General features: G+C 44.2%; 1 protein-coding gene across 1 annotated transcript in view; it reads right to left on the bottom strand.

The window, feature by feature from the left end:
• Positions 1–3040: 3040 nt before the first annotated feature.
• The window catches only part of LOC143288317 (acetylcholinesterase-like), a 28293-nt gene continuing 11675 nt past the window's right edge, over positions 3041–19658 (bottom strand). The window contains exons 5-7 of the mRNA XM_076596684.1: positions 16678–16919; positions 12475–12842; positions 3041–7086 (exon numbers count right to left, since the gene is read on the bottom strand). Coding sequence (XP_076452799.1) covers positions 6849–7086; positions 12475–12842; positions 16678–16919 — 848 coding nt within the window. The 3' untranslated portion in view covers positions 3041–6848. The remainder of the gene's footprint in view (positions 7087–12474; positions 12843–16677; positions 16920–19658) is intronic.

The following is a 19658-nucleotide window of genomic DNA, read 5'->3' as shown; positions in this document are numbered from 1 at the left end:
GTGGAGTGTTTGTATTTGTTGTAGTCACTCTTGATGCCCTGTAAAGTGTGCTGTGTGCTGTTGCCTTCATTGCAGTGAGGTGAAGTTTGTGTTTGGCATTTGAAAGCTGTGCATATAAACGGATTGACATAAGTTTACAGTTGGGCCAACAGCAAAGAGTGAGCTGTATGGTCAATGCTTTCTCCACTGCAAATCATTTACAGCTTAGTCTTTTGTGAAGAACCATGACTCTCAAACTTGGAGGCAAGATTGCACTGGCTCTTAGTGCTGCAGCCTTGGGGGCTAGTTGGCCTTAAAACACTCTTGGTCGAGACACTCTCCACTATAATCAAACTCTAGCCCAGATAGTCAGGACAGGAGTTGTCTCCTCTGCTGTTCTGATGGTCATACTCAGACACGACTGACTATCATACAACGTAAACATGGCTGTGTCTCCTGACAGTCCAGACAGTTTGAGCAGAAAGTCATAGTACCCGACAGAAAGTCATAGAAAGTCATAGTCCCTCCAACAGAAAGTCATAGTCCCTCCAACAGAAAGTCATAGTCCCTGACAGTCATAGTCCCCAACAGAAAGTCACAGTCCTAAAAAAGTCACAGTCCCCGACAGAAAGTCACAGTCCCCGACAGAAAGTCAAAGTCATTGTCCCCGGCAGAAAGTCACAGTCCTAAAAAAGTCACAGTCCCCGACAGAAAGTCACAGTCCCTACCAGAAAGTCACAGTCCCAGTCCCCGACAGAAAGTCACAGTCCCCAATAGAAAGTCACAGTCCCCAACAGAAAGTCACAGTCCCCAACAGAAAGTCACAGTCCCCAACAGACAGTCACAGTCCCAGAAAGTCACAGTCCCCAACAGAAAGTCACAGTCCCAGAAAGTCACAGTCCCCAACAGAAAGTCACAGTCCCAAACAGAAAGTCACAGTCCCTGACAGAAAGTCACAGTCCCCGACAAAGTCACAGTCCCCAACAGAAAGTCAGTCCCCAACAGAAAGTCATGGTCTCCAACAGAAAGTCAAAGTCATTGTCCCCAACAGAAAGTCATGGTCCCCAACAGAAAGTCAAAGTCACAGTCCCCAACAGAAAGTCAGTCCCCAACAGAAAGTCATGGTCTCCAACAGAAAGTCAAAGTCATTGTCCCCGACAGTAAGTCACAGTCCTAAAAAAGTCACAATCCCCGACAGAAAGTCACAGTCCCCGACAAAGTCAAAGTCCTAAAAAAGTCACAGTCCCTGACAGAAAGTCACAGTCCCTGACAGAAAGTCAGTCCCCAACAGAAAGTCAGTCCCCAACAGAAAGTCACAGTCCCTGACAGAAAGTCACAGTCCCCGACAGAAAGTCACAGTCCCTAACAGAAAGTCACAGTCCCCGACAGAAAGTCACAGTCCCCGACAGAAAGTCACAGTCCCTGACAGAAAGTCAGTCCCCAACAGAAAGTCACAGTCCCCGACAGAAAGTCACAGTCCCCGACAGAAAGTCACAGTCCCCAACAGAAAGTCACAGTCCCAGAAAGTCACAGTCCCTGACAGAAAGTCACAGTCCCCGACAGAAAGTCACAGTCCCCGACAGAAAGTCACAGTCCCTGACAGAAAGTCACGGTCCCCGACAAAGTCACAGTCCGACAGAAAGTCACAGTCCCCAACAGAAAGTCAAAGTCAGTCCCCAACAGAAAGTCATGGTCTCCAACAGAAAGTCAAAGTCATTGTCCCCGACAGTAAGTCACAGTCCTAAAAAAGTCACAATCCCCGACAGAAAGTCACAGTCCCCGACAGAAAGTCACAGTCCCCGACAGAAAGTCAAAGTCATTGTCCCCGGCAGAAAGTCACAGTCCTAAAAAAGTCAGTCCCCGACAGAAAGTCACAGTCCCTGACAGAAAGTCACAGTCCCTGACAGAAAGTCACAGTCCCCGACAGAAAGTCACAGTCCCCGACAGAAAGTCACAGTCCCTGACAGAAAGTCACAGTCCCCGACAGAAAGTCACAGTCCCAGAAAGTCACAGTCCCTGACAGAAAGTCACAGTCCCCAACAGAAAGTCACAGTCCCCGACAGAAAGTCACAGTCCCTGACAGAAAGTCACAGTCCCTGACAGAAAGTCAGTCCCAGAAAGTCACAGTCCCCGACAGAAAGTCACAGTCCCCAACAAAGTCACAGTCCCCAAGAAGAAGACACAGTCCCAGAAAGTCACAGTCCCCAACAGAAAGTCACAGTCACAGTCCCCAACAGAAAGTCACAGTCCCCAACAGAGTCACGGTCCCCAACAAAGTCATAGTCCCTGACAGAAAGTCAAAGTCCCTGACAGAAAGTCAGTCCCCAACAGAAAGTCATAGTCCTCGACAGTCATGGTCCCCGAACAAGATCGCACTGCCTCTCTTGTTTGGCCATGTCAGTGACAGCAGAGCAGCCAGTTATGTCTGTGGGGTGCTGTGATTCTTCTCACATTGTCCAGACTGTCCTTGCAGTCTGCCATGGGCAGGAGACAAAACAGAAAAGGCAAATGACAAATTTGAGCTTTATTATTTGTATTTGTATTGCTTTTTATCACACCAGATTTCTCTGTGTGAAATTCGGGCTGCTCTCCCCAGGGAGAGCTTGTCGCTACACTATAGCGCCACCCATTTTCTTTGTATTTTTTCCTGCGTGCAGTTTTGGTTTTTTTTCTATCAAACTGGATTTTTCTACAGAATTTTGCCAGGAACAACCCTTTTGTTGCCATGCGTTCTTTTATGTGCACTAAGTGCATGCTGCACACGGGTCCTTGGTTTATCGTCTCATCCGAATGGCTAGCGTCCAGACGACCACTCAAGGTCTAGTGGAGGAGGACTAAATATTGGTGGCTGAGCCGCGATTCGAATCGGCGCACTCAGATTCTCTCGCTTCCTAGCGGACGCGCTACCTCTAGACCATCACTCCACACGTAAGGTTTGTTGGTGCACATGATGACAGTGTAAAAAGGTGGGGTTAGGGGTAAAAGGAGAAGGAAGAAGAGGTAGGATAACAGGCAGAGGATAGGTGCACAATCCACTCTCTCCTCGTACCACAGCAGGGTCTTTTAGTAAGATTAATTGAGGTGTTTATTTCCCTAACTTAACAGCACTTAGCAGCACATCCTAACTTTGCAGTTAGCAGTTAGGAGCAGCTAGCATTTAACAGCACACCTGGAACACATACAAAAACCAAAACCCAGGTCAAAACAATACCAAAACATATGCTAAACATCATTGCCATGAAAGGCTAGAATAACATGCAAACATCAATGTCGTCGGACCGATTCACACACACACACTCAAAAATATAACCTTTCGCCATGTATACAAATGTATGTACTCTCCTCAAAGGAATCCATGCAGAATACGGAAGCTCCATTTACTTTAGCTTATTCTCAACAGTTAGTGACATAAAATATTGTACCAAATATATGATTAATACAAACTGTGCACCAAACATGTCACTGACTAAAATACAAACTCTTAGTGTTCATAACCACAGTTAAACCACTGTACAAAAATAACTGTTTACAAAGTACCGAACATATCTTCCCTTTGTCTCTACAAAGTATCTCACTGGTAATCATAGTACCAAGTAAATTGTCTCTGGTAAAATATTTAGCAACCTGTGTGCACCAACACAGGATGGACTCTCGGTGGTCTCAAATCTTTTAAACACATGACAGTTATGTGTTGTCCCACTGGCATTTAACACATGACTACAGCACATGGGAATCACAACTACCAACGAGTCAAACATGTCTCCCATAAGTTTGCTGTAACACCCTGGTGCACACACACACACACCTAAACCACTTTTCTTTCACTCAACAAGTCGCACACATACTGGCTGTACTCTGACACAACTGATGGTTTCTGAATCAAACACATGTTTGTTACACTTATAATTATGTGCAGTAGCATATCAGCTCAATGGTTCTATCAGTGTTTATGTGATAAACATCTCAGTTCACTTCCTGTTCTTGTGACGGAACACAATCCCACTGGGGCAGTGTGTTAGTCACAGAACCCAATAATAGAAATAAACATTCAACCAAGTCCCAAAAATAGATCCTAGTTCACTACTTACAGCCCTCCTGGTCAACAGATGTCTTTCTCAGTGGAACCTCAGTCTCTCAGTCTGGCTCCCTAGTTTGCTAACAGCAGGGAAAAGGCTATAGCCACCTATTGGAGGAGTTTAACGACCTATTGGCGTCTACACCCTTAAGGTCAAGTTTGTTCGGTTGGAGTTGTTTGCTATAGCCATGTGAGCTTGCTGTTTATATTCATGCTTTCCTAACTGGTACAACCCAATGGACAAATGGTCCCACACTCTAGTCTGTGTCTACGAGAGACACAGCATCACCTTGATTGGTTGTAAACCCGCCATGTGTATAAAATGTTCCAAACGGACACCTCTGGTTGGTCAGAAGAGGACGACCAATAGCCAGGATGCAACACACACACACACTGTCCTAATCCCTACACACACTTCAGCAGGGAAAGGGTGGGGGGAGGGATGAGGAGAGTGGGGGGGGGAGGAGGGAGTTGAAGTGATGTCTGACAGGCTGATTGTTCTGGCTGTGTTTGACTGAGGTGCCTGCAAGTGGCTTAGCAACAGAGCAGGCAGGTGGGCTGAGCAGGGAGGAGACCAACAGTCCCAAGTGGGGGAGGAGTGGGGATGGGGGGGAGAGTGGGGTGGAGAGTAGGGGGGAGGTGGTCAACAAGGGGTAGTGTGTTGTGGCTTGGGGATGCCACAACCCTACCATAACCTGGCACTATAACAGCTTATGTACAGCTTGCAAAACTGTGTACATGTGGGTCTAGAGATCAACTCATAATAATAATAATAATGGATACTTATATAGCACACTATCCAGAAATCTACTCTAGGTGCTTTACAAAAACGCTTTTGTTAACATAAAACATTATATCTATGTTACGTACACACACACGCTGCATTCATACATTTTAACACAAAAACATCAACGTTCTCAGTCACTTGTGAAGACACACTTTTGTGTACAAAAGGCTTCATCAAACTACAGTGAAAAATTATATGCTCAATTGTCAGGTTACTAAAGCATATGCACTTGACATTAGAACAATACTTGGTCCGTAATGAATTTGATAATAGTCTGAGAGCTAAAACTCTCTAAACGTCGATGTTTTTGACTTTTTGCATTCATTATCAGTTGTTTCGCTTGTCAGTTTAACGACTTCTCTTTTACGAAGTCTTTTAAGTAATTTCCTGTAACTGTATTTAGAGTTGTTTTGTTGTTGTTTGTTTTTTTTCTTCCAAATTTCACCCACATTTTTACCCTCATTTGCCCAGTTTCCCCCAACCCTCCATTCATCCACATCTCCCACCCCTTCTAACCGATAATACTCAGATGTATTCATAAATGCTTTAACAAAATGTCTTCAATCACCGATATGTGTGACAGGACATTAAACAAAATTCCTCCTACATTTTAACACACATGTGTATCTAACAGCTACCCTAACACATACGCACACATAGGCAGGCACAAACTTACATAAACACACGCACACACAAACTCATGTGAGATATGTTCCGAGTTAAGTCCTCATGTTACATAAACCTTACAAAACAATCACTCCTCTCATGTTACATAAACCTTACAAAACAATCACTCCTCTCATGTTACATAAACCTTACAAAACGATCACTCCTCTCATGTTACATAAACCTTACAAAACCATCACTCCTCTCATGTTACATAAACCTTACAAAACAATCACTCCTCTCATGTTACATAAACCTTACAAAACCATCACTCCTCTCATGTTACATAAACCTTACAAAACCATCACTCCTCTCATGTTACATAAACCTTACAAAACCATCACTCCTCTCATGTTACATAAACCTTACAAAACCATCACTCCTCTCATGTTACATAAACCTTACAAAACCATCACTCCTCTCATGTTACATAAACCTTACAAAACCATCACTCCTCTCATGTTACATAAACCTTACAAAACAATCACTCCTCTCATGTTACATAAACCTTACAAAACCATCACTCCTCTCATGTTACATAAACCTTACAAAACCATCACTCCTCTCATGTTACATAAACCTTACAAAACCATCACTCCTCTCATGTTACATAAACCTTACAAAACCATCACTCCTCTCATGTTACATAAACCTTACAAAACAATCACTCCTCTCATGTTACATAAACCTTACAAAACCATCACTCCTCTCATGTTACATAAACCTTACAAAACAATCACTCCTCTCATGTTACATAAACCTTACAAAACAATCACTCCTCTCATGTTACATAAACCTTACAAAACCATCACTCCTCTCATGTTACATAAACCTTACAAAACAATCACTCCTCTCATGTTACATAAACCTTACAAAACCATCACTCCTCTCATGTTACATAAACCTTACAAAACCATCACTCCTCTCATGTTACATAAACCTTACAAAACGATCACTCCTCTCATGTTACATAAACCTTACAAAACCATCACTCCTCTCATGTTACATAAACCTTACAAAACCATCACTCCTCTCATGTTACATAAACCTTACAAAACAATCACTTCACACCTGTTTGCCAGTGACAGCAAAACCGCTACAGGCACTGGGATGGCCCGATGTTTTGGACTTTCTCCACACTGCACACCTCCCTCTCTCTCTCTCCAACACATACATTCCTAATGTCTGTTAGCTAACACCCCCCACCCCCACCCCCGCCCCCATCTACACACATACCTACTGCAGAACATACTGCATATTTTTTATATAAACAAAAATCTAGACACACACACATACACACAGAGAAGAACAAACGAACAACAAAACTCTATGGTTCCACATTCAGAGTTCTTCTTTTGGCACTGGCTCTTCCTTGGGAGCGTCCTCGGGGGGCAGCTTGGATGTCAGACTGTTCAGCTGGGGCAGGAAGCTCTGCCAGAGAGCCACGCGGTCTCTGTACAGCCCCAGGTCAGGCACCAGCCGGGGGGTCAAGGACAGCGACAGGTAAGCTTCACTGTCTGCCGTGAACTGGGGCCAGGCCTCGCCACCCAGGTCCGCCTCCAGGGGAGGGTTCGGATCTCTGCACAACATACACTGTGCTGTGTTGTGTCGTGTCGTGTCGTGTTGTGCTGTGCTGTGTTGTATTGCGTTGTGTTGTATTGTGCTGTGTTGTGCTGTGTTGTATTGCGCTGTGCTGTGCTGTGTTGTGCTGTGTTGTATTGCGCTGTGTTGTGTTGTGTTGTATTGTGCTGTGTTGTATTGTGTTGTATTGCGCTGCGCTGTGCTGTGCTGTGTTGTATTGTGCTGTGTTGTATTGCGCTGCGCTGCGCTGCGTTGTGTTGTATTGTGTTGTGTTGTATTGTGCTGTGTTGTTCTGTGCTGTGTTGTGTTGTGTTGTGTTGTATTGTGCTGTGTTGTGCTGTATTGCGCTGTGTTGTATTGCGCTGTGTTGTATTGTGCTGTATTGCGCTGTGTTGTGTTGTATTGTGCTGTGTTGTGCTGTGTTGTATTGTGCTGTGTTGTGTTGTGCTGTATTGCGCTGTGTTGTGTTGTATTGCGCTGTGTTGTGCTGTATTGCGCTGTGTTGTATTGCGCTGTGTTGTATTGCGCTGTGTTGTGTTGTGCTGTGTTGTGCTGTATTGCGCTGTGTTGTATTGCGCTGTGTTGTATTGTGCTGTGTTGTGCTGTGTTGTATTGTGCTGTGCTGCGTTGTGCTGTATTGCGCTGTGTTGTGTTGTATTGTGCTGTGTTGTGCTGTATTGCGCTGTGTTGTATTGCGCTGTGTTGTATTGCGCTGTGTTGTGTTGTGCTGTGTTGTGCTGTATTGCGCTGTGTTGTATTGCGCTGTGTTGTGTTGTGCTGTGTTGTGTTGTGCTGTATTGCGCTGTGTTGTATTGCGCTGTGTTGTATTGCGCTGTGTTGTGTTGTGCTGTGTTGTGCTGTATTGCGCTGTGTTGTGTTGTGCTGTGTTGTGTTGTATTGTGCTGTGTTGTGCTGTATTGCGCTGTGTTGTATTGCGCTGTGTTGTGTTGTGCTGTGTTGTGTTGTGCTGTGTTGTGCTGTATTGCGCTGTGTTGTATTGTGCTGTGTTGTGCTGTATTGCGCTGTGTTGTATTGCGCTGTGTTGTGTTGTGCTGTGTTGTGTTGTGCTGTGTTGTGTTGTATTGCGCTGTGTTGTATTGCGCTGTGTTGTGTTGTGCTGTGTTGTGTTGTATTGCGCTGTGTTGTATTGCGCTGTGTTGTATTGTGCTGTGTTGTTCTGTGCTATGTTGTGTTGTATTGTGCTGTGTTGTATTGTGCTGTGCTGTGTTGTTCTGTGCTATGTTGTGTTGTATTGTGTTGTGCTGTGCTGTGCTGTGTTGTATTGTGCTGTGCTGTGTTGTTCTGTGCTATGTTGTGTTGTATTGTGCTGTGTTGTGTTGTGTTGTGTTGTCGTGTTGTGCTGAATTGTGCTGTATTCTATTGTGTTGTAATGTACTGTATTGTACCATATTTTACTGGATTGGACTGGATCATATCCTATCGTATTGTACTAAATTGTATTGCACTGATATGGACTGGATGCCATCTTTGCAGCAACGGAGAGAGAAAAACCGATGAAGCTCCACGCTGTGTTGTCACTGACAAATACCTCACTTTTCACGCTTCCTGCTGACCCACATCTACCGCTTTCCTATGTCAAAAATCATACCGAATAATCAGGGCAGCACATTGCTTGGCTACCTGCCCTGGTTTTTAACCAAAGATCTATTTCACCAGGCTCTCAGGACCTCATCAAAAAACAAAAAAAAATCATTGCACATTAACTTAAACAGTAAAACCCAACTTCAACCAAAGCTAATCCAAAAGTAGGCTTACGTGACAGCCCATGAAGAAAAACTGTGTTCAAACTCAGTAAAAGCAAGTGTCACTCCCCAGTTTGTAGCGTCACTCCCCAGTTTGTAGCATTTCTACCAGTGCTTAGTCAGCTTTTCCTACCACTTTAGGAAAGTCTGTAGAAATGTTTCTCATCCTCGTGTTGACACAAAACATGGCCAGAAGTCATGCTCACTGTGGCTGCGTGAAGCTTCATCGTCATGTCTTTCCTGCAATGGCCCCTCCCCAGCTCCAGGTTTGAGGGGGTGGCGGTGGACATAAACTGCTGCTATCTTTTTTCTTTGCTAACAATTCCTTCAAACTAGATGGTGGTGGTGGTGGAGATACAATTCCTTCAAACTAGATGGTGGTGGTGGTGGAGATACAATTCCTTCAAACTAGATGGTGGTGGTGGACATAAAATGCTGCTGTCTTTTTTCTTTGCTAACAATTCCTTCAAACTAGGTGGTGGTGGTGGAGATACAATTCCTTCAAACTAGATGGTGGTGGTGGAGATACAATTCCTTCAACCTAGGTGGTGGTGGTGGAGATACATTCCTTCAACTAGGTGGTGGTGGTGGAGATACCAATTCCTTCAAACTAGACGGTGGTGGTGGAGATACAATTCCTTCAAACTAGACGGTGGTGGTGGAGATACCAATTCCTTCCAAACTAAGAGGGTTCCTTCAAACTAGATGGTGGTGGTGGAGATAGAATTCCTTCAAACTAGATGGTGGTGGTGGAGATACAATTCCTTCAAACTAGATGGTGGTGGTGGTGGAGATAGAATTCCTTCAAACTAGGTGTGTGGTGGTGGTGGAGATAGAATTCCTTCAAACTAGGTGGTGGTGGTGGAGATACAATTCCTTCAAACTAGGTGGTGGTGGTGGAGACACAATTCCTTCAAACTAGACGGTGGTGGTGGAGATAGAATTCCTTCAAACTAGACGGTGGTGGTGGAGATACAATTCCTTCAAACTAGATGGTGGTGGTGGAGATAGAATTCCTTCAAACTAGATGGTGGTGGTGGAGATACAATTCCTTCAAAGTAGATGGTGGTGGTGGAGATACAATTCCTTCAAACTAGGTGGTGGTGGTGGAGATACAATTCCTTCAAACTAGGTGGTGGTGGTGGAGATACAATTCCTTCAAAGTAGATGGTGGTGGTGGAGATACAATTCCTTCAAACTAGATGGTGGTGGTGGAGATAGAATTCCTTCAAACTAGATGGTGGTGGTGGAGATACAATTCCTTCAAACTAGATGGTGGTGGTGGAGATACAATTCCTTCAAACTAGATGGTGGTGGTGGAGATACAATTCCTTCAAACTAGATGGTGGTGGTGGAGATACAATTCCTTCAAACTAGACGGTGGTGGTGGTGGAGATACAATTCCTTCAAACTAGAGGGTGGTGGTGGAGATACAATTCCTTCAAACTAGATGGTGGTGGTGGTGGAGATAGAATTCCTTCAAACTAGATGGTGGTGGTGGTGGAGATACAATTCCTTCAAAGTAGATGGTGGTGGTGGAGATACAATTCCTTCAAACTAGATGGTGGTGGTGGAGATAGAATTCCTTCAAACTAGATGGTGGTGGTGGAGATACAATTCCTTCAAACTAGATGGTGGTGGTGGAGATACAATTCCTTCAAACTAGGTGGTGGTGGTGGAGATACAATTCCTTCAAACTAGATGGTGGTGGTGGTGGAGATACAATTCCTTCAAACTAGAGGGTGGTGGTGGAGATACAATTCCTTCAAACTAGGTGGTGGTGGTGGAGATACAATTCCTTCAAACTAGATGGTGGTGGTGGAGATACAATTCCTTCAAACTAGATGGTGGTGGTGGAGATACAATTCCTTCAAACTAGATGGTGGTGGTGGAGATACAATTCCTTCAAACTAGATGGTGGTGGTGGAGATACAATTCCTTCAAACTAGAGGGTGGTGGTGGTGGAGATACAATTCCTTCAAACTAGGTGGTGGTGGTGGAGATACAATTCCTTCAAAGTAGATGGTGGTGGTGGAGATACAATTCCTTCAAACTAGATGGTGGCGGTGGACATAAAATGCTGCTATCTTTTTTCTTTGCTAACAATTCCTTCAAACTAGATGGTGGTGGTGGAGATACAATTCCTTCAAACTAGATGGTGGTGGTGGAGATACAATTCCTTCAAACTAGGTGGTGGTGGTGGAGATACAATTCCTTCAAACTAGAGGGTGGTGGTGGTGGAGATACAATTCCTTCAAACTAGATGGTGGTGGTGGTGGAGATACAATTCCTTCAAACTAGAGGGTGGTGGTGGTGGAGATACAATTCCTTCAAACTAGATGGTGGTGGTGGAGATACAATTCCTTCAAACTAGATGGTGGTGGTGGAGATACAATTCCTTCAAACTAGATGGTGGTGGAGGAGATAGAATGCTGCCATCTTTTCTCTTTCCTAACAGTTCCTTCAGACTAGATGGTTGACAACGTCACTGAGAATCACCGATGCCGACTGTTTTCTTCGCAAGATCTGACTGAAAGCCAAAATCAGGTGCAGCACAAGTCAGTACGTAAAGCCGTAAAGCCTATATAGGATCCAGACTTAATTCACACTGCACTATATACCCTGTGATGCACATAGGATCCAGACTGAATTCACACTACACTATGTACCCTGTGATGCACATAGGATCCAGACTTAATTCACACTGCACTATATACCCTGTAACGCCTTTAGGATCCAAACTGAATTCACACTACACTATGTACCCTGTGATGCACATAGGATCCAGACTTAATTCACACTACACTATGTACCCTGTGATGCACATAGGATCCAGACTTAATTCACACTACACTATGTACCCTGTGATGCACATAGGATCCAGACTTAATTCACACTACACTATGTACCCTGTGATGCACATAGGATCCAGACTTAATTCACACTACACTATGTACCCTGTAATGCCTTTAGGATCCAGACTTAATTCACACTGCACTATGTACCGTGTGATGCACATAGGATCCAGACTGAATTCACACTACACTATGTACCGTGTGATGCACATAGGATCCAGACTGAATTCACACTACACTGTGAACCCTGTGATGCACATAGGATCCAGACTGAATTCACACTACACTATGTACCGTGTGATGCACATAGGATCCAGACTTAATTCACACTACACTATGTACTGTGTGATGCACATAGGACCCAAACTTAATGTGCACGACATTCTATGCACTTCCTAACATTACAATCAAGCTGTACAGTCCACCACAGAGTGAGACGATATATAATGCAGCAAAAAACAAAAAAAAGAAAAGCACAAAATAACAAAATCGGTTACCTATCTTTCACACACACACACACACACACACACTAACAAACACAAACCATTAATAACACAGAGACAATATAATGCAGCCAAAGAAGTTAGTACAGCACAAAAGAACACAAATCGGTTACCTATCACACACACACACACACACACAGAGAAACACACACAGAAACACACACACACACAGAGTACAGCAACAAATAAAAAACCATAATTTTTTTATTTTTTTTTAAGTAATTTAAAAAAAACAAAAAAAAAAACCCACACAGCTTAAACCTACCCCGTCTTGGCGAACGAGGTGAGAATCTGAACAAACTTGTCCGACAGCGGGTGCTCTTCGGGTGCCAGCTCCGTCTTGTTCAGCCTCTTGAAGATGAAGTCCTCTGGCATGTCCAAGGAGGTGTCGAACTCCAGCGCCAGCTCATCGCCGTGGTGGGTCCCCGGCAAGGGGCCCTGGCTGTTGAAGGCGAAGTCGTGGTCAAAGACATACATGTAGCGCGCGGCGGAGTGAGGGGACGCGGCCAGCAGGCGGGCCCAGCCCAGGATGTCCGCAACCAGCAGGCAGTCGCCGTACATGTTCACCAGGGGTGCCAGGGTCTCCGACACGTTAGTGCCTGCATCGGCACCACGGTAAAAGAACTCTGTGGTCTGACAACAACAACAACAAAAACAAAACGTCAATGCATGCATTTTGGCAACTTTTTTCTTCTTCTATGTTTCATGTCTATTTATTTATCCACCTGTTCATTTATGTATTTCATTTTATCTTTTTGTTGTTGTCTGTTTCAATTTTACAATTTCAATTAATTGGTTCATTGATTGAACTTGTTTCTTCACCTTTGTATCTTTTTACAGGTTTTTTTTCTGTTTTAACATTTCAATTTATCACTTCACTGATTTAATACCTTATCCACGGGTGCAATAGCCGAATGGTTAAAGCGCTGGACTTTCAATCTGAGGGTCTTGGGTTCGAATCTCGGTGCACCTGGTGGGTAAAGGTTGGAGATTTTTCCGATCTCCCAGGTCAGCATATGTGCAGACCTGCTAATGCCTGAACCCCCTTCGTGTGTATGCGCACGCAGAAGATCAAATACGCACGTTAAAGATCCTGTAATCCATGTCAGCGTTCGGTGGGTTATGGAAACAAGAATATACCCAGCATGCACACCCCTGAAAACGGAGTATTGCTGCCTACATGGCGGGGTAAATAAATAAAAACGGTCACACATGTAAAATGTTACATGTCTGTCTGAGTGTGTATGCGTGTGCGTTTGAAATCTGATTGAATGACACAGGAAACGAATGATGAGCGCCCAGTGGCAGCCTTCAGTCGGCTCTACCCAGGTTGGCAGCCTGTTGTGCAAATGTCCCCGTGTATGTAAAGCGCTTAGAGCTTGGTCTCTGACAGAGGATAGGCGCTATGTAAGTATCCACATCAACCAATCAATCCATTCTTATTCTTGTTGCTTACAGTCCAGCTGACCGCACAGGGCCATATCAGGACGGTCAAACCATACAAATGCTTAACCATGTCAACAAAAAACTGTCACATTTACAAAAAGAACAAAAAACCCACTAAGACAAACCCACAAAACACAATTCATGGGACAGCATCCCAGCCACTTTGCTCCTTACAGTGAATCAGACCAGGCCATGCTGAGGACAGCAAATCAGACCAGGCCATGCTGAGGACAGCAAATCAGACCAGGCCATGCTGAGGACAGCGAATCAGACCAGGCCATGCTGAGGACAGCGAATCAGACCAGGCCATGCTGAGGACAGCGAATCAGACCAGGCCATGCTGAGGACAGCAAATCAGACCAGGCCATGCTGAGGACAGCAAATCAGACCAGGCCATGCTGATCAGACCAGGCCATGCTGAGGACAGCGAATCAGACCAGGCCATGCTGAGGACAGCGAATCAGACCAGGCCATGCTGAGGACAGCGAATCAGACCAGGCCATGCTGAGGACAGCGAATCAGACCAGGCCATGCTGAGGACAGCGAATCAGACCAGGCCGTACTGAGGATGTCAGCCCTTCTGCTCAATTTATCATCCCCAAATTACAAAAAAACATAAAAAAGGAAAAAACAATACTTCGAAGCCAAACAAAAAATACATAAAAAAAGGCCACAAAGGCAAACAACACTGCAGAATAGGCAGCTAGTGCCTATCCCAGTGTTTACATCTCACTACCTAATCGCCAGAGCAAAACCGCACATATAGTACATCATAGACTGCGGAAAAGAGAGAGAGAGAAAAAAGTGTCAAGGCTTGCTTGAAAAAAGAAAGGGGAATGGACTGGGAAGGCAGAAAAAGGAGACAACAGTGAAGACAGAAAAAAAGGCAGAAACAAAGAGAGTGATAGAAAAGAGGACATTTCTAGCACACAATTTCCAGAAGGCGGGGATGTTGTTTATACTGAAAGCCCCCCCACCCCCCCGACAGAGGAACTTATATTTGCCTTTGTATCTTTTTACATGGTGTTTGTTTGTTTGTTGTTGTTGTTTTGTATCTTACCATTTCAATTTATCAGTTCATTGATTTAATACTTGTTCATTCAATTCACCTCTGTATCTTTTTACAGGTTTTTTGTTTGTTTGTTTGTTTGTTTTTTTACTTCATTGTGTTTGATTTTCCAAGGACTGACTAAGCACGTTGGGTTATGCTGCTGGTCAGGCATCTGCATGGCAGATGTGGTGTAGCATACCTGCATTTGTCTGAACGCAGTGACGCCTAGCTGAGTAGCTGAACTGAACTGCACTGGCAACATCTACTGTCAAAATGCAAACTGATTGCCCGGTGAACTGCACTGGCAACATGTACAGTCAAAATGTAAACTGATTGCCCCGGTGAACTGCACTGGCAACATGTACAGTCAAAATGTAAACTGATTGCCCGGTGAACTGCACTGGCAACATGTACTGTCAAAATGCAAACTGATTGCCCGGTGAACTGCACTGGCAACATGCACTGTCAAAATGCAAACTGATTGCCTGGTGAACTGCACTGGCAACATGTACTGTCAAAATGCAAACTGATTGCCCGGTGAACTGCACTGGCAACATGTACAGTCAAAATGTAAACTGATTGCCCGGTGAACTGCACTGGCAACATGTACTGTCAAAATGCAAACTGATTGCCCGGGAGTCTTGCCTGAGGTGCTTTCCTCCTTCATCACCCCGTCCTCTTTCTCACATGAAAAGGGTCATTTTCTCCAACAGGAAACAATTCAGCGGTTCATGGCTCCCATCCCGCGATGCGAGTGCTGACTATCAGACCTCTGGCAGGCTGTTCCCAACCTTTACTTCAGGACTGAACAAGCACAAGTGTTTGAAAAATAATATGTATAATGAATAATTGCTTTATATCTACTGCTTATTCTGACGTTTCCCAGAGATATTTGACATGCAACTGTGGCCATATTCCCCCCCCCCCCCCCCCCCATTTCACTCACATAGTCCAGTTCAAGACATCAAGACTCTGTCCCTTGTGTTTGATCGAATTCTGTTTTCCTACATTTTTTGATGGCCATGGGCAAACTGGACATGAGGTTTCATGGACTGAAATAAATGATCACTGTGCAACCACAGTCTGAACAATCATGGGCAAACTGGACATTAGGTTTCTTTGACTAAAATAAATTATCACTGTGCAACCACAGTCTAAACAATCATGGGCAAACTGGACATTAGGTTTCTTTGACTAAAATAAATTATCACTGTGCAACCACAGTCTAAACAATCATGGGCAAACTGGACATTAGGTTTCATGGACTGAAATAAATTATCACTGTGCAACCACAGTCTAAACAATCATGGGCAAACTGGACATTAGGTTTCATGGACTGAAATAAATTATCACTGTGCAACCACAGTCTAAACAATCATGGGCAAACTGGACATTAGGTTTCATGGACTGAAATAAATTATCACTGTGCAACCGCAGTCTAAACAATCATGGGCAAACTGGACATTAGGTTTCATGGACTGAAATAAATTATCACTGTGCAACCACAGTCTGAACAATCCTTCCAAGTGCAAGGGGAAATCTGATGCTGTTACCATACACGTTCAAACTCCAGCCAGCACATACTACTTGGTACCAAAAGCCTTGCCTGAAAGAGAATGAAACAGACTATAAAAAGCCAGAAACTTTCTTCTTTTCAGCAAATGACAGTATCTTCCTCTTCAAAGCGCAAAATGGGCAACTCACTTTAAGCTTGCAACCAAGTTAACAAAGACATTACAATGCCTACTTGTGACACAGAAATTAGCCTGGGTAAAATTGAAGTCCCACCTAGCACTGATTTTTGTGTGCTGCAACAGAAAAAAAAGAAAGGATGACTTATCTCACACACACACACACACACACACACACACACACACACACACACTGACCCTAACACAAAATTCAAAGAAACACCAATATTTCTCACTTTCTTGGGGGGGAAAAAACCAGCCTAAAAAACAAAAAACTCACTTTCTTCATCACAGAATTCTTGTCCAACCTATTCAGGTCCAAGCAGGAATCCAGCATTCCCTGAAACATGGCTGATGTATACAAAGTGTCCTTAGATGTGTTGGCGAATACTGCTGATAACAGGGCAACGGACCCTTCTTTGTTGTTCAAACCCACAATGACATCAATGTCATTGCCGCCATTGTCGTTCATGTACTGATCATCCTTCAAGAGCTCAGTCGCAGCTCGTGGGAGGAATTCACCTGGGCAAAAAACATACATCATCAATTCAACAATAATGACTGAAATTTGGGCCAAAAATGATACAAATTCTAATCAAATAAGTTCTTCTTCAGGCTATAATGGGCCAAAATAATAATAATAATAATAAAATACAGGTTTATATAGCGCAATACCCCCATCTCATGGGGCTCACCGCACTTTACAATAAAATATACAAATTCAAGACTACAAATTTAAGACTAAGTGTTATAAAATATGTACAAAGTCAACAGTCTCACATGACAATGGCTAAAATATATATATGTAAGAGTAAATGACATAAAAATATGTAATTCGACACAGGTGCCATCACAGTCTCAATCACACAGGTGCCATCACAGTAAATCACACAGGTGCCATCACAGTCTCAATCACACAGGTGCCATCACAGTCTCAATCACACAGGCGCCATCACAGTAAATCACACAGGTGCCATCACAGTCTCAATCACACAGGTGCCATCACAGTAAATCACACAGGTGCCATCACAGTAAATCACACAGGCGCCATCACAGTAAATCACACAGGTGCCATCACAGTAAATCACACAGGTGCCATCACAGTAAATCACACAGGCGCCATCACAGTCTCAATCACACAGGTGCCATCACAGTCTCAATCACACAGGTGCCATCACAGTCTCAATCACACAGGTGCCATCACAGTAAATCACACAGGCGCCATCACAGTCTCAATCACACAGGTGCCATCACAGTAAATCACACAGGCGCCATCACAGTCTCAATCACACAGGTGCCATCACAGTAAATCACACAGGTGCCATCACAGTAAATCACACAGGCGCCATCACAGTCTCAATCACACAGGTGCCATCACAGTAAATCACACAGGCGCCATCACAGTAAATCACACAGGTGCCATCACAGTCTCAATCACACAGGTGCCATCACAGTCTCAATCACACAGGTGCCATCACAGTAAATCACACAGGCGCCATCACAGTCTCAATCACACAGGTGCCATCACAGTAAATCACACAGGCGCCATCACAGTAAATCACACAGGTGCCATCACAGTCTCAATCACACAGGTGCCATCACAGTAAATCACACAGGTGCCATCACAGTAAATCACACAGGTGCCATCACAGTAAATCACACAGGTGCCATCACAGTAAATCACACAGGTGCCATCACAGTAAATCACACAGGTGCCATCACAGTCTCAATCACACAGGTGCCATCACAGTAAATCACACAGGTGCCATCACAGTCTCAATCACACAGGTGCCATCACAGTAAATCACACAGGTGCCATCACAGTCTCAATCACACAGGTGCCATCACAGTAAATCACACAGGTGCCATCACAGTCTCAATCACACAGGTGCCATCACAGTAAATCACACAGGTGCCATCACAGTCTCAATCACACAGGTGCCATCACAGTAAATCACACAGGTGCCATCACAGTCTCAATCACACAGGTGCCATCACAGTCTCAATCACACAGGTGCCATCACAGTCTCAATCACACAGGTGCCATCACAGTCTCAATCACACAGGTGCCATCACAGTAAATCACACAGGTGCCATCACAGTCTCAATCACACAGGTGCCATCACAGTAAATCACACAGGTGCCATCACAGTCTCAATCACACAGGTGCCATCACAGTAAATCACACAGGTGCCATCACAGTAAATCACACAGGTGCCATCACAGTAAATCACACAGGTGCCATCACAGTAAATCACACAGGTGCCATCACAGTAAATCACACAGGTGCCATCACAGTAAATCACACAGGTGCCATCACAGTAAATCACACAGGTGCCATCACAGTAAATCACACAGGCGCCATCACAGTAAATCACACAGGTGCCATCACAGTAAATCACACAGGTGCCATCACAGTAAATCACACAGGTGCCATCACAGTCTCAATCACACAGGTGCCATCACAGTAAATCACACAGGTGCCATCACAGTCTCAATCACACAGGTGCCATCACAGTCTCAATCACACAGGTGCCATCACAGTAAATCACACAGGTGCCATCACAGTCTCAATCACACAGGTGCCATCACAGTCTCAATCACACAGGTGCCATCACAGTCTCAATCACACAGGCGCCATCACAGTCTCAATCACACAGGTGCAAATCACAGTCTCAATCACACAGGTGCAAATCACAGCAAAACAAAGCACATCACTTTCACCATTGTCAAAAATAATCACCAGGGAACCAGGTATCACGAAAAACACCAAAATCATCACAGATGCATACAGATCAACACTAAGAGCACATCCAGCAACAAAAATCACTGCAAGCATATGCAGATGGAAAAGTTTCAGTGAGAGAAGTACAGTTTGAAAAGAGATGTTTTGAGTGCTCTCTTGAATGCGGGAGTTGGAGTGTGACGGAGATGTGAGGGCAGTGAATTCCATTGTTTAGGTGCAACAAAAGAAAAGGAACGTTCACCATAAGTGCAACAAAAGAAAAGGAACGTTCACCGTAAGTTTTAGTACGGATCTTTGGAATGGACAGTGTGCGCTTGTCATTTGAAGAGCAGAGTTGTCTGGATGGTGAATAGACAGAAAGTAGATCTGAAAGACAGGACAAGAATCAAACAGAGTTGTCTGGATGGTGAATAGACAGAAAGTAGATCTGAAAGACAGGACAAGAATCAGAGTTGTCTGGATGGTGAATAGATAGAAAGTAGGTCTGAAAGACAGACAGGACAAGAATCAGTGAA

Source organism: Babylonia areolata, chromosome 12, assembly GCF_041734735.1.
Source record: "Babylonia areolata isolate BAREFJ2019XMU chromosome 12, ASM4173473v1, whole genome shotgun sequence".
Lineage (NCBI taxonomy): Eukaryota > Metazoa > Mollusca > Gastropoda > Neogastropoda > Buccinidae > Babylonia > Babylonia areolata.
This window is presented reverse-complemented; position numbering and strand designations above follow the sequence as displayed.